The following is a 16,766-nucleotide window of genomic DNA, read 5'->3' as shown; positions in this document are numbered from 1 at the left end:
GCCTTTGTCACTCTGTGTCTCTCAAATAAGTAAAATATCTAAAGTTATATTACAAATTATTAGAACAATTTCCATTGTTCCATTGAAAACTTGCTTATTATAACAACTTCTATAGAAAATTCAGGCATGTTTGGTATAGTAGAGCTTTAAAATTGCTTTGTGATGAATGGCGAAGACTTTATGTACAAATCAGTTCTATGAAGGAAAAATGTAGTATTATTCAAACAGAATATTTTCTTGGCATCCTCAAATGCTTTTAAATATGACATTTAGGAGACTTTAAAAACATTTATTTGAAAGTCATAATTACAAAGAGAACACCCGTAAATGTCTTCCATTCTCTGGTTTACTCTCCTAATGGCCACAGTGGTGGGGCTGGGCCAAGCCAAAGCCGGGAGCTTCTTCTGTATGTTCCATGTGGGTGACAGAGGCTCAAGTCCTTGGCCCATCCCCCTCTGCCATCAGCAGGGAGCTTGATCAAACGTGGAGCATTTGGAACATAAGGTGGCACCCATTTGAGATGCTGATGTTGCAGTTAACAGCTTTACCCGTATGACACAGTACCAACCCCAATATTTAGAAGACTTAAATAATTCAGTAACCTTTCACCCAGATTTTTGGTTAAAGATAGATTTAAAGTTATATTCTTTTTGTGAAATCATTCTTAAAGGTGAGGGAAGTACTGAAAATGGAAGTAAACATATATGTTCTAGGTTTTCGCTGAAGTAATATTTTATTTAAAACAATTGAAAATATTTATTTATTTATTTTGAAAATCAGAGAAAGGGAGAGACTGTGAGATCTTCCATCCATTGGTTTATTTCCAGATGGTCAGCAGTGGGGCCAGGCTAAAGACAGGATGCTGGAGCTGCTTCCTGGTCTCTCACAGGGGCCCACGCACTTGGGTCATGTTCCAGTGCTCTTCCCAGGCTATTAGTATGGAGATGGATGAACGTGGAGCAGCTGGGACACGAATCAGCACAGCCATATGGATGTCAGTGTCACAGGGGGCAGCACAAAGACTTACCTGAACTTCTCGTTACATTATGCAATTCGAGCTTATAATAGGAAATATTTTTATCATGTGACAACATTTAAGGATCAGTTCACACTTCCTGGAAATATTACTTTTCACATTTGAGGGTGCCTTGGGTATTTGTATATTAATTTTTAAATTTGTTTTTTAGGGTTTTATATGACTGGAAAGAAAGATTGAAACAGGGCTGTGAAATTATTCAGAGTACTCCCTATGGGCGCCCTGCAAATATTAGTGGCAGTACGTCATCACAAAGAATTTATATCACTTACCGACGAGCCTCGGAAAACATGACTCAGAATACGTTGGCTGTCACAGACATATGTATTATTATACCCAGTAAAGGAGAAAGCCCACCACATACATTCTGCAAAGTTGACAAGAATCTCAATAACAGTATGGTAAGTGATTTTTCTAATGACAAAATTAACCACTAATGAAAAGAGCATATTTTAAAATAAATTTTATGTAAACATCGTATTTGCAGAATTAAATATGTTTTTAAAGAAGTGAGATATTTTATTTTTTTAGCAATTCATTTACTTGTATTTTCATGGATATATGGAAGTCTTTTTTTCCCCTTTTTAATTAAAAATTTTTTTTTCTCTAACTTCAGAAGTGCATTAACTGTGGCTCCCTTTTGTCTGTGTAGATCCCATACAAAAAGCATCATTTGATGACATGGTTTCAAGTCTCCCTACATTTTTTTCTTGAAACTTCAGATTTTCTTTCTCTATCACAGTATTTCCTCCAGCATGTGGCATATGTCATAAGATCTCCCACCTTTACCAAACTTCCTGATTCTATACTTTTTCCTCCTATCGACACATTTCATTGTCTTTGTGGTAAAACTTGTTAAGCGTTTTAGTGTATTTGATCCTGTTCCTCACTTTGACTCATGATTCAGGCTTTTGGGTTCATGGATTCCACCAAGACTCCTCATATTATTGAATCCACTGATCAAGTCTTCACCTTTATATTTCAGCTGATTTTGACATGAGTGATTATCTCTTCCCCCTTAAAACAGTAGAAGGAAAAGAGGATGTGTGTAGGTTCTTCAAAAATTTCACAGTTCATAGAAAAATAGAATTAAAAAGTAAATTATTTTCAGTGTAAAATTATTTTGAAATCCATGGACAGTTTTTTATAGCAGTTTCCATGAACTTTCTGAAGTTTGTTCACGTGTTTGGATTTCCAGATTTCTTATATCAAAATGGACTTACCTCTTAGTAGCGTTTTCCACAGACTTTCTGAATACCTTGTCCCCCTTTTCTTCCTACCTCATCATTCATTTCCTTGCTGTATTTGCTGATTGCGTCTTGTCTCCCTAAGTTCTATACAACAGAGGTTCAGTGCTCAGACCATTTATCTTCACCATCTAAATTGTGTGTTAGACATCTAATCATGATGTGTTGATGACTGTTCAATTTGTATGCCTAGTCTGGACCTAATTCATCTTTTCTTGGATATCTTATGTAATAGCATATCACCCATACTCTAAATGTACTCTCCAAACCAACCTGCTTGTCTCCACAGCCTTTCTCATCCAATAAATGGACATTCCACCTCTGTAGTTATTCAGACTGATCACCTTGGAGCTATTTCAAACTTTCTTTGTGTTTCTCATTCATCTTTTCTCTAAACTCTATTGATTCTTTTTATTTATTTATTTTATAGATTTATTTTTATAGATTTATTTATTTTTATTGGAAAGGAAGATTTACAGAGAGGAAGAGAGACAGAGAAAAGACCTTCTGTCTGCTGATTCACTCCCCAAGTGGCCACAACAGCTGGAGCTGAACTCATCCAAAGCCAGGAGTACCCCCTCAGGGACTGCCATGTCAGTGCAGGGTCCCACATGGGAAGCGAGGCATCTGGGATACAAATTGGCTTCTATATGGGATTCCCGTGGGTGCAAGGCAAGGATTTAACCACTAGTTACCGCACCAGACCTCATTTTGTTGATCCTAACTTTAATAGATATCCAACCCCATAATTACCACAACCCTTTGTGCAAGCCACAGTCATCATCTCTTTTTAAAAATTAAATGTAAATAATTTAAAAATTAAAAACAAATTGTTGATCTGAAAAGTAGACTGTATCTTTTGCTAGAGTAGCAAAGAACAATTTTGTTCCTTTCGACACTTTTGTGTGTATATATATATATATATATATAATAAATTCATCCTTTTTATGATTAAAAATGTCTATGTATTCTGATGTAAGCTTTATTTTCACTGCCCATCTTTTGCAGTTCATATAACTTATTTCATTGACTTTACATCCAGTTTTTCTTATTGCTAAAAATGCTGATTTAATCCATCCTATGTCATCTTCTTTGACTACTTAATGAGATGGCTGGAATAGAGTAAATCATTGAAAAAAATCATAGGTTCAGGGTGGCATTGTTGTACAGTGGGTACAGTTGCCGTCTAAAACACAGACATCCCATATAGGAGCTGGTTTGAGTCACAGCTGCTCCACTTCTAATCTGGGGGAAAGCAGCAGGAAACAGCCCTCCTGGGTGAGCCTCTGCCACCCATGTAGGACACCTGGAAGACCATTTCTGACTCCTGGCTTCGGATCAGCTCAGCTTCAGCTGTCACAGCCATTTGGAGAGTGAACAAGTGTATGGACGATCTCTCTCTCTCTGTCTTTCCTTCTCTCTGTGACTCTGCCTCTCAAATAAAAATAAAATACATCTTTTAAAAAATGATCAACTAGTTTAAAAAGTAGATAGTTACACTATCTAAATCGCATCCTAACTGTATATCTGCAGCTACATGATACCTAATTAGATGGTCTTTTTTTTTTTTTTCTAAAGTGTTATTTTTTTGAGAGACGGGAGAACAAGTGAGCAAGCAAGAGAGAGCTCCTTTTTGCTGGCTCACTCTTCAAATGCCTTCAGGGGCCCTGCTTTCCAGCAGGGAATGGAAGGAAATTGGAACAGCTGGGTCTTGATCTCGTGCCCATATGGAATGCTGGTTCTGCAGCCAGAGATTTACCCTGCTACACCCTTGGGTCTCCATAGCTCTTTTTTCTATGAAGCCTCATAACTTTTGTTGTTATTTCTCAGTACTTTTCATTTTAGAATGCTTCTTTCAGCTCTACCATGGAATTCTGTTTATACTATCGCAAAAGTTACTGAAAATTTTTTTTATCTTAGAAAATTGGACTTAGTAGAGATTGGGGTTGAAACTCTCTCTTAAACAAAAAAAAAAAAAAAAGAAGATTTATTTATTTATTTGAAAGGCAGAGCTACAGAGAAAGAGAATCAACAGCCAGGCTGAGCCAGACCAAAGCTTGGAGCTGGGAGCTTCCTCCAGGTCTCCCAACGCGAATGGAGAGGCTCAAGGCTTTCGACTGTCTTTTGCTGCTTTCTAGAGCAAGTTAGCAAGGAGCTGGATTAGAAGAAGAACAGCCAGGCTTTCCTACTACACCACTATGTCAGCTTCAAAATTTTCAGCTTCAGTCTCTTATTTTATATTTAACCATTGGGTAAACCAGAACTCCAGTTTGCCTACATCATAAAGTCTACTTGACTTTTATATATTTACTTGACTTTTAAAATGTGTATCTTCAGCAGATTAGTATGCTGAATCTTCCTTTGGATATTAAGTTATTTTCATTACTATGTTGAATTTCTTTTTACTGTTTTAGCATTTTTGCATCCAATGAAAATTTCCTGAAAGTATAATCTCAACTTTGACATAAACCATTAAACTATCTTAAAATAAAAGCTCAAAGACTTTTGATTGTTGTTTTGGTCTAATATTCGCAGGTACCCAAACATATTCATTTCTGTGTACCATGCCATTTAAATAAGAGAGTTGAAATATTATTCCATTTCATTTTAATTTTATCATGTTATAGAATTAATTTTTCAGTTTGAAAGACATATTCAAAAGACTTGCAGATATCTAGAGTTGAAAATGAACAATTTGTTAGATTTTTAAATCTTCAGGAGACATTATTTTTTCTTTTTAAGATTTATTTTATTTCGGCCTGGTGCAATAGCATAGCGGTTTAAGTCCTCCCCTTAAACACACTGGGATCCCGTATGGGCGCTGGCTCTAATCCTGGCGGCTCCACTTCCCATCCAGCTCCCTGCCTGTGGCCTGGGAAAGCAGTCGAGGACAGCCCAAAGCCTTGGGACCCTGCACCCGTGTGGGAGACCCAGAAGAGGCTCCTAGTTCCTGGCTTCAGATTGGCTCAGCTCCAGCCGTTGCGGCCACTTGGGGAGTGATCCATCGGATGGAAGATCTTCCTCTCTGTCTCTCCTCCCCTATATATATCTGACTTTGTAATAAAAATAAATAAATCTTTATAAGAAAAAGATTTATTGTATTTATTTGCAAAGCAGCATGGCAGAAAGTGAAAGATCTTTCATCACTTGTTCATTCCACAAGTGGCCACAATAGCAGGGGTTGAGCCAGGCTGAGGCCAGATTCCCGGAACTACTGGGTCTCCTGCACAGATGGCCCGGACACAGTTACTTTAGCCTTGGTCCACTGCTTTTCCAGGTACATTATTAGGAAGAAGAATCGAGAACAAAGCAGCCAGAACTCTGCTACGGAATGTTAGCGTTCATAGCAGTCACTTAACCCTCTGCACCACAATGCTGGCCCCAAATTATCTTTTCTTTCTTTCTTTTTTTGAAGATTTATTTATTTTTATTGGAAAGTCAGATATACAGAGAGGAGGAGAGACAGAAAGGAAGATCTGCCTGCTGATTCACTCTCCAAGTAGCCACAACGGCTGGAGCTGAGTTGATCCAAACCCAGGAGCCAGGAGTTTCTTCTGGGTCTTCCACGCAGGTGCAGGGTCCCAAGGCTTTGGGCCATGCTTGAGTGCTTTCCCAGGCCACAGGCAGTGGCCACTGGGACACAAACTGGCATCCATGTGGAATCCTGGCACATGCAAGGCAAAGACTTGGGCCACTAGGCTATCACCACAGTCCCCAGATTATCTTTGGTAAAAGGTTTTTTAAATGATTATATAGTTCTAACTTTTGTAGCTTCTCAGATTGTTGGTCTTCAGATTTTTAAGTATACTTTATTGAACATGTGCCTTATATATCAAAGGAGCCACAGTAAGAAATCAATTCAAGTATTGTGTTATTACTGCCATTTTCACAAAACCTGTCTTACTCCTTACCTTATAATGATTACTTGTCACCTGATCTCTTTCACATATATAATGTGTCACTTATTCAGAGATGACTTTTGTAGGTTGAATTCTCATTCAGTTTTTGAAAGAACATGAGAAACAAGCAAAAAAAATGGCTTTGGAACATTCAATGTGGGTTAAAAAATTCATACACTAAGAGCTTGTGGTTTATAATCCCTCAGACCCACTTCTTTAGTTCACTTATAAGTGGTGCATATTAAAAAGAATATTAGAAAGGCAGAAAGGGAAGGCACACAGGGAAAAGGCGTGTAAGAACAGCTGTAGTCACCAGGATAATCTGAGAGTAAGAAAAGTGAACAAGCAGATGTTAGGAAGTTAAAAACAGTTGTTTGCAGTAACAAGCTTCAATATCTCTGAGTAGTCAGCACCATAATTGATTTCTATGTGGTGATCCTAACGAATCTCACTAAAATGTTTACACTGGTGAAGAAAGCAAGGAAGGTTTCTACATGAGGAGCAATTGTTGGAGCATTAGTCATAATAGTAATCAAAGAGAATGTACTAATTGTTCATCAGTAGGAGAATGAATAAACTGAAATTTATTCATCAATAGAATATTCTCCAAAAATTAAGATGAAGAAATTAGATTTACTCCTTCAGTTTTACTGATCCTCAGAACACACACTGATAAGTAAAAATAAAACTTTAGAGGGGCATATTTAGTTATACAGTTATGAAATATTTAAAAACACTATTGAACATATTTACTATAGATGTATGTATTTATGAATAAATTTTTTAAATGTGCCTGATGAATTATAGTAGACTGGCTAAGCAGTTAATTCTTGACGAGGGAAAAGAATTATGGGACTTCAGCTAAATTTATACTTTTTAAATTATTTGAGAGGGAGAAGGGGAAATATAGTTAGAAGGCTCTCATTTGCTGTAAACTGTGATTTTTATTGTTAAATGTGTTAAATCTGTGTGGTTAGTACATAAGTATATATAGTTGTCTCTTAATATTTAACAAATATTTCTTGGGATTTATTTCCTCTATATATTTGCTCTAAATGCTGTAAATCTGCCCTTATATACTTCTGTAGCAGATTTATAAGCAAATACTTCAAACAGTTTATGCAAAAATAGAATTCAGAGATAAATATTATAATTCAAAAATGTTTTTTCAAAATCCATGAATAGGTATTTCACAATACCTGCTTTCCAAGGACTTCTTTGTTACTTATTATTCATTTTACTTATTTGAAAGGCAGCACTGTAGAGATGGAGAGAGAGAGATACCGTCTTCTAGTTTATTCCCCAAATTGCTGGAACATCCAAGGCTGGGCCAGGGTGAGGCCACGAGTTAGGAACTCTAGCTCATTCTCGCATGTGTATGGCAGGGGCCCAAGCACTTGGGCCATCTTCTGCTGCTTTCCCAACTACTTGAGCAGGGAGCTGGGTTGGAACTAGTGCTCTTATATGAGATACTGGCATTGCAAGTAGTGGCTAAACTTGCTGTGCCACAATGCAGGCCCATCATATTTACAAACACTTACTCTCCCATTCACCTATTATTTACTTACTTACTTCTTTGTTAGAAATCAGAGGGGAGAAAAAAGACCGATGACTTCCGTTCTCTCATCCACTTCCCAAGTTACTTCCAAGAACCTTAGCTGGCCAAGGCCAAAACTAGGAGCCCAAAACTCAGTCTGCTGCTCCCATGTGAGTGACAAGAATCCAAGTATTTGAACCATCACTTACTACCTCACAGAATACACAGTAGCAGGTACCTAGAACCAGAAATATCCAAGACTTAACCCCAGGCACTCCAGTATATCATAAGGGCATCCCAAATAGTGTCTCAGCTGCTGAATTAAATTTAACAAACTTCTTTAAACAAGTATTTTTGAAGCATCATTTATATACCAAGCACTATTCTAGGTGCTGCAGATATGAACAAAAAATTTAAAAATATGTAATATGCCAAATGGTGGTAAATATTGCAAAGCAGGAAAAAATGCAAGCAAGGTTAATAAGGAGAATGGACAGAATGGAGGGAGGGATCTTTTGCATATAAGAAACTGAAAGAAGGGCTCTCTGCTAGAATGAAACTTGAATTAACACCTAAAGAAGGTGACAGACTGTGTTCTGTGAGTTTATCTGTCACCACCCATTTCAGGTAAAGACATTGCCCAAATTTATATCTCCATTTCAGATCTTCTGATCTCACTCCTTTCGATTGTTTTTGGGTGTGTTGTTGTTGTTGTTGTTGTATATATTTATTTGTTAAGCTGCATAAGAATGTTAATAGTTACAGTAGTCTGGTGAATTGGCAAAAAAGTAATAATAAGTGAGTTATATTAGTCTGATTAAGTGGCCAAAAATAGTTATGTTATTCTGATACAGTGCAAAAAATAATTCTAAGCAAGTGATGAGGTTTTTCAGCTAGTCTCATGTTCTTTTCTCTTAGTTGGATTTCAAATTTGCTTCTTCTTGGTGGGTGACTAAACCAGGTAATGGTGCGGATGGCAAGCCGAGTTTACTTATGTTCGGAAGCAGGTGCATTCTCAGCAGCAGAATCGACAGCCCTGCTCCCTCTATGGTCTTAGGGTTTAGGGTTGTCTGCGCAGCTGTGTGAATATCAAAGAGGCCACTGCTGGCCCTCAGTCTCTTCTCCTTGGTCTTCTCTGTCTGCATTATCACTGTCCTTTTCAGGCTGGCTGTGGTGAGGAAGAGCGCTGTGGCATGGTGGTCTAACACTGACATGGGATTTGTCCCCTGGGCCACTTGGGCTTGCCTGTAGCGTGGCTATAGGCAGCTCTATCTCTTCACCTTGCACAGAAGCATAGATGGGATACTGTGGTCTGTGCCAGTAGTTAGCTGCAGGTAGCAGGGCAAGAATCTTCGCCTGCTTTGGGACCAGCCAGGTTGGCCCTGGCTTTCAGAAGTACTGTCTGAGCCTTCACTGTCACTGGTGAAGGTGGTACACCTGGGAGTGGTGCTGAGGAGCCCTCTGCCATGGATAGGGTGGAAAACGGCCCCATCCCACCACGTATTTGCTGCCTTGCCTTGCAGCTCCACTGAGGCCAGTGACGTTGGTGGCCTTCACATCCTTCTAGCTCTCAGTTACATCATATTCCACAGTTTCCCACTGTGGGCAAGTACTTCCTGGGGTTGTTCTTTTTAATGGCATTCTGGTGGACATCTTCCTTTCTGTCTCTTCTATTGATGAACTTGTATCGGTGTTTCGTACTGACCCATTTTGCGGTGCTCAGAACCTGCTTGGTTGCAATGATCTTCTTGTCCCTGTTGGCCTGGGCCAGCCCTTTGAGGCCGGTGCCCAGGGTGGAGGGCTTGGGTTTGGTGGGCAATTTCTGGGTCTCAGCCTCATTGTGCATGATGGCAGAGAGGGTGATCTTTTGCTTAGCTGCTGCTGCTGCTATGATCTTATTTTCCTCTTTTAGTTGATGGATATCCATTTGCAAAGTTGACATTCTCTCTTCTAATATTCTCAGGAATTGCTTCAAAGTTCTGTTCTCTTTCTTTTCAAGCTGGTCCTGTACAGCACATAACTGATTATTTTTAGCTTTAAGGAGAATCTGTTTTCCTTTCACCACCTTCTGTAAAAACATCTTGTTTCTTCTTGAGTTCCTTGATTTCTGAAAATTTTTGGTGGTGGTCTGTTTCAAATTTTGTACTCTCAGACTTTTAATGAGATAGTCTCTGATTCTCTTCTTGGAGGAGCCTAATTGTATCATTTGTCACCAGTGTTGTTTTAGCCCTTCAGTCTCTTCTTGGAGGAATTTAGAAAGCTCATTTTAGGTAACAGTTTCCTTACCTCTGGAAAGCCTTCTGCAATTGATTTCATATTGCAAAACACTAGTAAAACTTTATCGCTTCTCAGCCTTTTGGCTAAGATCAAGTGTGGAAAACACTAGTAAAACTTTGAGCTGCCTTAATCATCTTGTTTCATAGAAGAAAACTGCCCAAGTTTCCAGGATTTGGACAAGTTTCCTCCTGAACTTTCTGGTTCTGTTCTTGTCTTTGTCATTTTGGGCCATGTCAGCTTCATCTGCCTCTTGGGTAGCATTGTCTCTGTCAAGTATGAACTGGGTAAAAATATGTCCGAATTCATTTAGAAGCTACGTTGAGATTTCTCTTGGCTTTCCTCACAGTCTTTTTTTTCATTGTTTTTCTTCGTAAGTTGGTTCTTCAGAGAATATAGCTGATTATTTTTGTCTTTAAAGAAAATATCTTTCCCTTTAACCAACTTGTGTAAAACATTATCTTTCTTTAGTTCTTTGATTTCGGAAGACATTAGGTGGAACTTCATCCAGGTCTCCCACATGGGAGGAGCAGCAGGACAAACTCTTAGGCCATAGTTTGCTACTTTCCTAGGCATATTAGCTGGAAACTGGTGCTCCTGGGATGCTGAGTAGGATTCATTCCAATAAGTAGATGTACCCTGATTTCTTTATCCATTCCTCTAATGATGAGCATCTGGGTTGAGCCCATGTCTTTGCTATTTTGAATTGTACTGCTCCAAATGTAGCATTGTAGGTCACACTTGAATGCAGATTTCATTTTCTTTAGATATTTTCCCAGGAGTGAGATGCCTGGGTCATATAGCAGATCAGTTCTCAGTTGTCTGAGCACTCTCCATCCTCATTTCCAAAATGGTTGTACTAGTTTACATTCCCAGAAACAGTGCATCAGGTTACCTTTTGCTCTACATCTTGACCAACAATTGTTGTTTGCTGATTTCTGGATGTGGGCCATTCTCCCTGAAGTTAAGTGGAACTACATTGTATTTTTAATTTGCATTTCCCTGATAGCTAAGGAACCTGAGCATTTTTTCATATGGCTATTAGCCTTTTGAATTTCATCTTTTGAGAAATATCTGCTCATGTCCTTTGCCCATTTCTTAACAGGGTTCTTTGTTTTGCTATTACTGAGTTTCTGGAGCTCTTTATAAATCTTGGATAGTCTCCTTCCTATCTGTCACAGAGTGCAAAGATTTTCTCCCATTCTGTTGGTTGTCTCTTCACTTTATTGACCATTCTCCTTGCTGTATAGAAGCCTCTAAGTTTGATGTAGTGCCATTTGTTTATTTTGGCTTTAACTGCCTGTGCTTTTGGTGTCTTTTCTAAGAACTCTTTGCCTACCCCTATTCCTTACAGGGTGTTCCCTGTGTTTTTCTTTAGTACTTTGATGGTGTCTGGGCATAGTTTAGATCCTTGATCCATTTAGAGCTGATTTTTGTATAAGATGAAAGGTAGGTGTCTTATGTTTTAATTCTGCAAGCTGGTATATAGTTTTTCCAGCAGCATTTGTTGAAGAGACTATCTTTTCTCTCTGGGTTGTTTTCAGTTCTCATGTCAAAGATTAGCTGACTACTCAAAAGCCTTTAAATAAATCAGTTTAGCTATTTATATAATGATACTTATTGAAATCTTACTATGTGTGAGAAACTGGGAGTACAGTGGCTAAGAAAACCAAATCTATGTCCTCAATGAGTTTACACTTAAGTGGGGAAAATAAATAACCAATATAGCATGTAATGACAAGACGTAACAAACGATCTGGAGAATAAGGAGGTTAGAGGGATAAAGCTATTTTGGTCAGGGCAGTTCTGAGGAGGGGACATTTGAGCACAGACCTTAGTGAAATGAGAGGTTGAACACAAAAACAACAGGTGTGAAGGCCCTCACTTCATGCATGTGCTTGGTATGTTTGAGAAGAGGCAGAGCCCAGTGAGGCTTGGAACACAGCTGCAGAGATCAGAGTTCAAAGGACTCTGTAGCCTAGAGTAAGAACTTTGGATTCTGTTCTTAGTTTGACAGGAAGCCATTTGAGAATGACATGGTCTAATAGGCCTACTCTGGCTATGGAGAATGAACTGTTGAGAGCAGGCTTATGCAATGAAAGAGAAAATCAAAGTTCCATGGTCAAGAGTGGTAGTAGTAAAAGCAGTTCAAAGTGATGCGAGTCAGGTATATTTTGAAGGTAGTTACTCTGACAGAATCCGTAGATGGACTGGCTATATTGTATGGGACAAGGGAAAGCATCAAGGGCAACTCCTGAGTGCTGGGATGGAGTAATTGACAGGGCCATTGTTAAGGTGGAAAGCACCAGGTGAAAGGGCAAGTTTGAGAGGGATAAGGTCTTGTTTGAATGTCAGGTGTTATTAAACATAGAAGTATGGGTGTCAAGTAGGCAGCTGGACGTGAGTGTAGAGTTAGTGGTGAAGGAAGGGTTTTGTAACTGATCTTAGAAATTTGAAACTCCCCAGTGTGCAGGATGCATATCGTTAATAAAAAGTAAAGGGAAGAAGAAATCAGATTTAATGATCAGGAAAAGAATGAGGATGTCGCAAGGAGAAGAAAAAGGAATGACTGGAGCTTTGGTGGAAAGAAGACAGGAAATTGATGCCTCAAAGCTAAAAAAATGAGTACCAAAATCTGCAGAGAGTTTGAATAAAATGAAGATTAGGAGTTGCCTATTAGATTTCATGGAAATTGTGAAGGCATTATTTTAAGGGGGCTAGAGATTAAAAGTCTGATATGGGATGTTTTCAGGAGAAAATGAGAAGTAAGGAAATGAATATAGAGAATTACATCTCTTCAAAAGTTTTGACATAAAGGGGTTCAGAAAATCGGACAGTAACTGAGTCAGATTGTGGAATCAAAAGAAAGGTATGGTCATAAGTACCTGTTTTTAAATTTGTAATTACTGGCCAAAGTTTAGACTTACAATAAAAACCAAGTTGTTGCAGCTTAATTTTTCCTTATTACTGTTGTTGCAACAGGAAATTGTCAAATTTTATTTCTTTCATTTCTGAAGAAGTGGGAAATGACTCTGATAAAATACGAACAAAGTAGCCAATTGAAAATAGCCTTCAGGGGTGAACATTTGGTGCAGTAGTTAAGATGCTGTTTCAGATGCCTGCACTCCGTATCAGAGTACCTGGGTTCAAGTCCTTCTGTGTCCAATTCCAGCTTTCTGCTAATGCACACTCTGGAAGACAGCAATCTCTGCTACCAACGTGAGAAACCCAGGTTGTGTTCCTGTCTCCTGGCATCAACCTGGCCCAGCCCCGACTGTTGTGGGCATTTGAGGAGTGAACCAAACAGTAACTGAAAGGTTTCTCTGCCTTTCAAATATTTTAATCAAATCCTTAATAAATAAGCAAATATCAGAGAGAACTTCATTTCTTTTTTAACTTTATAGAGAGAAGACATTTTATGCATTCCATAGGTACAGTTCCAAGAAGCTAGTCACATTTCCCTTGCGCCCCTGTTTCCTCCATGTCTATACCTCACCCTCTTCCCCTTCCTGTCTTCAGTGGTACCTGCAGAGTCTTCGTTCTGATCCACTCTATACTCACAAGCTTACCTTGCCTCTAATTATAATATTCAAGAAATAAAAAGTAAAAAGAAAAGAGAGAGAGATCACAAGGCCACATGTCCACTAGAATATAAACATGGGCTAAAGACATCAATCCTATCCTCTAGGGACCATTTCATTCCTGTACTTTTTATGTATTCTGTATTCCACGTGTCAGAGAAACATAACTTTTCTCTTTAGACTGGTTTATTTTATTAGGTATAGTGGTTTAAAGCTGTATCCATTTTGTTACAAGTGACAGGATTTTATTCTTTTTTATAGCCGAGTAGTATTCTGTAGTGCATGTATACAGTATTTTCTTTATCCAGTCATCTGTTGATGAACATCTGAGTTGACTTCATGTCTTAGCTATTGTGAATTGAGCTGCGACAAATGTGGTTCTACTGCATATTAGATAATCTATACTGAAGATATCATAGAAATTGTATTAAATGACATTTCTTTTTTATCTTAATGCAGTGGGGATCAGCAGTGTACTTGTGTTATAAAAAATCAGTGGCAAAGACAAACACTGTATCTTACAAAGCTGGTATGTATAACTTTTGATGTATTTTGTTGTATGGAGCTCAATAAGATTAAAGAAAACTCACCTATGATGTGCCGATGTCAGGGCTGGTTCTGCAACCGTAACCTCCTGATCTTCAGTTTTGAGTTCATCTGTTTGTTTTAGTTGCTTGATGGAAGATTGCTTTGAAAAGAATGGAGTTTTAAAATTTAGTTTTAAATTAGTAACTAAGTGTCAATTTCCGTAAATATTTAGGTCAGTAGGAAGTTTGAGAGATCCTTATTTTCTTTTAAATTAATGTTTCTTTGATATTTGTATTAAAATTAGTCACTTTGTAGTTCTTACATATTTTTATTTCATAACTGAGAAGTATTATAAACTAGTTTGCCGTAATTGAAATGTTTAATTTTCAGAGACCTCAAAATGTAAAAAATATTAATCTCATTTATACAAGAGAGAAGATTCAGCTTTTTAAAATATATATCTTAAAAATTAGTTTTTCTTCTAGTTTTGTACTTGCTGACTTTACTTTCTTAACTTTCGTACTTTCTAAGGGTACCTCATGACTTCAGGTAGCAGTATAGAAATAACTATAGATCCTCATGGATCAACTGGTTAGCATATATTTAGAAAACTTCAGAAATGCCTTGAACCTTAGTTTATCTACATCACTTCAATTTATAAATGAGAAAACCAGGGGGCCAGCACAGTGGTATAGCAAGCTAATCATCTACCTGTACCACCAGCACTCACATATGGGTGCTGGGTTCAAGCACCACCTGATTCACTTCCAATATAGCTACCTGCTTATGGCCTAGGAAAGCAATACAGGGTGGCTCAATTCTGGGCCTTTGCAGCTGGAGGGGAGTGGTCCTAGAAGAAACTCCTGGTTTCCAATTTCATTTCAGCTCAGCTTTGCTGTTGCAGCCACTTGGGGAGTGAGCCAGAGGATGGAAAATCTTTTTCTTTTTCTTCTCTGTCTCTCCTCTCTGTAAATCTGCCTTTCAAATAAAAATAAATAAATCTTTTTTAAAAATGAGAAAACTAAAGTCTGAGCAGTATGTAATTTGTTTGTAATCATAGATATTCGTATCAGAACCAAGCACTCTTATTTCTGGTTTTTGATGTTGCTATTGTGGCAATGTCTACTAATGATTTCCACTTTAATTTAAAGGTTTCCAAGCCAAGGAACTATTTTCTATTTCTGGTGCCACAAAATGAGGTGTAGGCCTTTTCTTGGCGTGTGTTTGATAGAAGATGCCTACACCATTCTTCAGAGTGGTCCACCTCTATCTTCATATATTCTAGGGTTACTTAGAATCTGAGTGTAAATTGCTTGTGTCCTGAAAGTATTGTAAACATCATGTAAATCTGTGATTCTTCCATTTATTTTTATGCATAATTTTCTTGTGTTTGTGCTAGAAAGTTCTGTAAGCATATATGCATGATCTCATATAAATACTTAATAATCATCGATTATATAAATGTCCCCTGAGGGAGGGTTATTGATTGCTAATAAAGTGAATGTATGCAAATATCCACATTGGAAATTCCAAAATTAATATGCTATAAGGAAATATGCCTACAAACTGAATTTTTAGAAGTGTAAGCATGTAGGGATGGCATTGTGGCATAGTTATAAATCTGTGGTTTGTGATGCCAGCATCCCATACAAGTACCAGTTCGAATCCCTGCTGATATGTCTGAGAAGCTCAAGAACTTTGGTTCCTGCATGAAAGACCCAGATGAAGCTCTAAGCTCCTGGCTTCTACCTAGCCCAGCCCCCGGCCGAATGGCCATCTAGGAAGTGAGCCAGTGGAGAGAAGATCTCTGCCTCTCACTCCCACTCTGTCAGTAACTCTACCTTTCAAACAAATATATAAACCTTAAAAAGAAACACAGAGAGATGTGTATGTTGTCTCTATAGGGTTATTTTTTTTTCCTTGTTGGCCTTAACCTAGCCTTTGTGGATGAAGTTTGATAGTTAATGTTAATAGTTTTAACATTGGGAGATTGAAGTCTATTGGAATCCAACTGAAACATTGAGAGTTATCTGATGAACATATATGTAATGTTTTGGCCTTCCAGATGTGCAAAACGAAAAAGTGTTTTGTCATCATTCAAATCATGTCTACCTAAACTCAAAAGATGATGACCTAATTGTTTCTGTTGTTTTTATAGGTCTGATTTGTAGGTATCCTCAAGAAGATTATGAGTCATTCTCATTACCAGAATCTGTTCCCCTATTTTGTTTACCAATGGGTGCAACTATTGAATGTTGGCCACCAAATAGCAAATACCCTCTCCCTGTGTTTTCTACATTTGTGTTAACTGGAGCCTCAGCTGAAAAGGTACTGTCTATTTTAACAAGTAGTGTCTGCAGGTTTCCTGTATATTGCAAAGTCTGATGTTTTATATAATACAAGGAACAGTAGAAAACAATACCTGATTAAATTGAATCCATTCAGCACTTGGTTTAAATATGTATAAAAGCATAGGAAAGGGCCCGGCGCGATGGCACAGTGGCTAAAGTCCTCGCCTTGCACACCCGGGACCCCATATGGGCGCCGGTTCTAATCCCGGCAGCACCACTTCCCATCCAGCTCCCTGCCTGTGGCCTGGAAAAGCAGTCGAGGACGGCCCAAAGCTTTGGGACCCTGCACCTGTGTGGGAGACCCGGAAGAAGT

At 38.3% G+C, this 16,766-nt stretch overlaps 1 protein-coding gene across 6 annotated transcripts in view; it reads left to right on the top strand.

Moving 5' to 3' along the window:
- DENND4A (DENN domain containing 4A) overlaps nucleotides 1–16,766 on the top strand; it is a 107,072-nt gene that overhangs the window by 33,052 nt on the left and 57,254 nt on the right. For all 6 annotated transcript variants that reach the window (XM_040970073.1, XM_040970075.1, XM_040970076.1 and 3 more), the window contains exons 4-6: nucleotides 1,188–1,437; nucleotides 14,034–14,103; nucleotides 16,261–16,430. In XM_040970073.1, coding sequence (XP_040826007.1) covers nucleotides 1,188–1,437; nucleotides 14,034–14,103; nucleotides 16,261–16,430 — 490 coding nt within the window. The remainder of the gene's footprint in view (nucleotides 1–1,187; nucleotides 1,438–14,033; nucleotides 14,104–16,260; nucleotides 16,431–16,766) is intronic.

Source organism: Ochotona curzoniae, unplaced genomic scaffold (genome assembly GCF_017591425.1).
Source record: "Ochotona curzoniae isolate NIBS_2020 unplaced genomic scaffold, NIBS_Ocur_1.0 scaffold_4701, whole genome shotgun sequence".
In the NCBI taxonomy this organism is placed as follows: Eukaryota; Metazoa; Chordata; class Mammalia; order Lagomorpha; family Ochotonidae; genus Ochotona; species Ochotona curzoniae.
The sequence above is the reverse complement of the archived record's forward strand: the minus strand, read 5'-3'. Positions and strand labels throughout refer to the sequence as shown.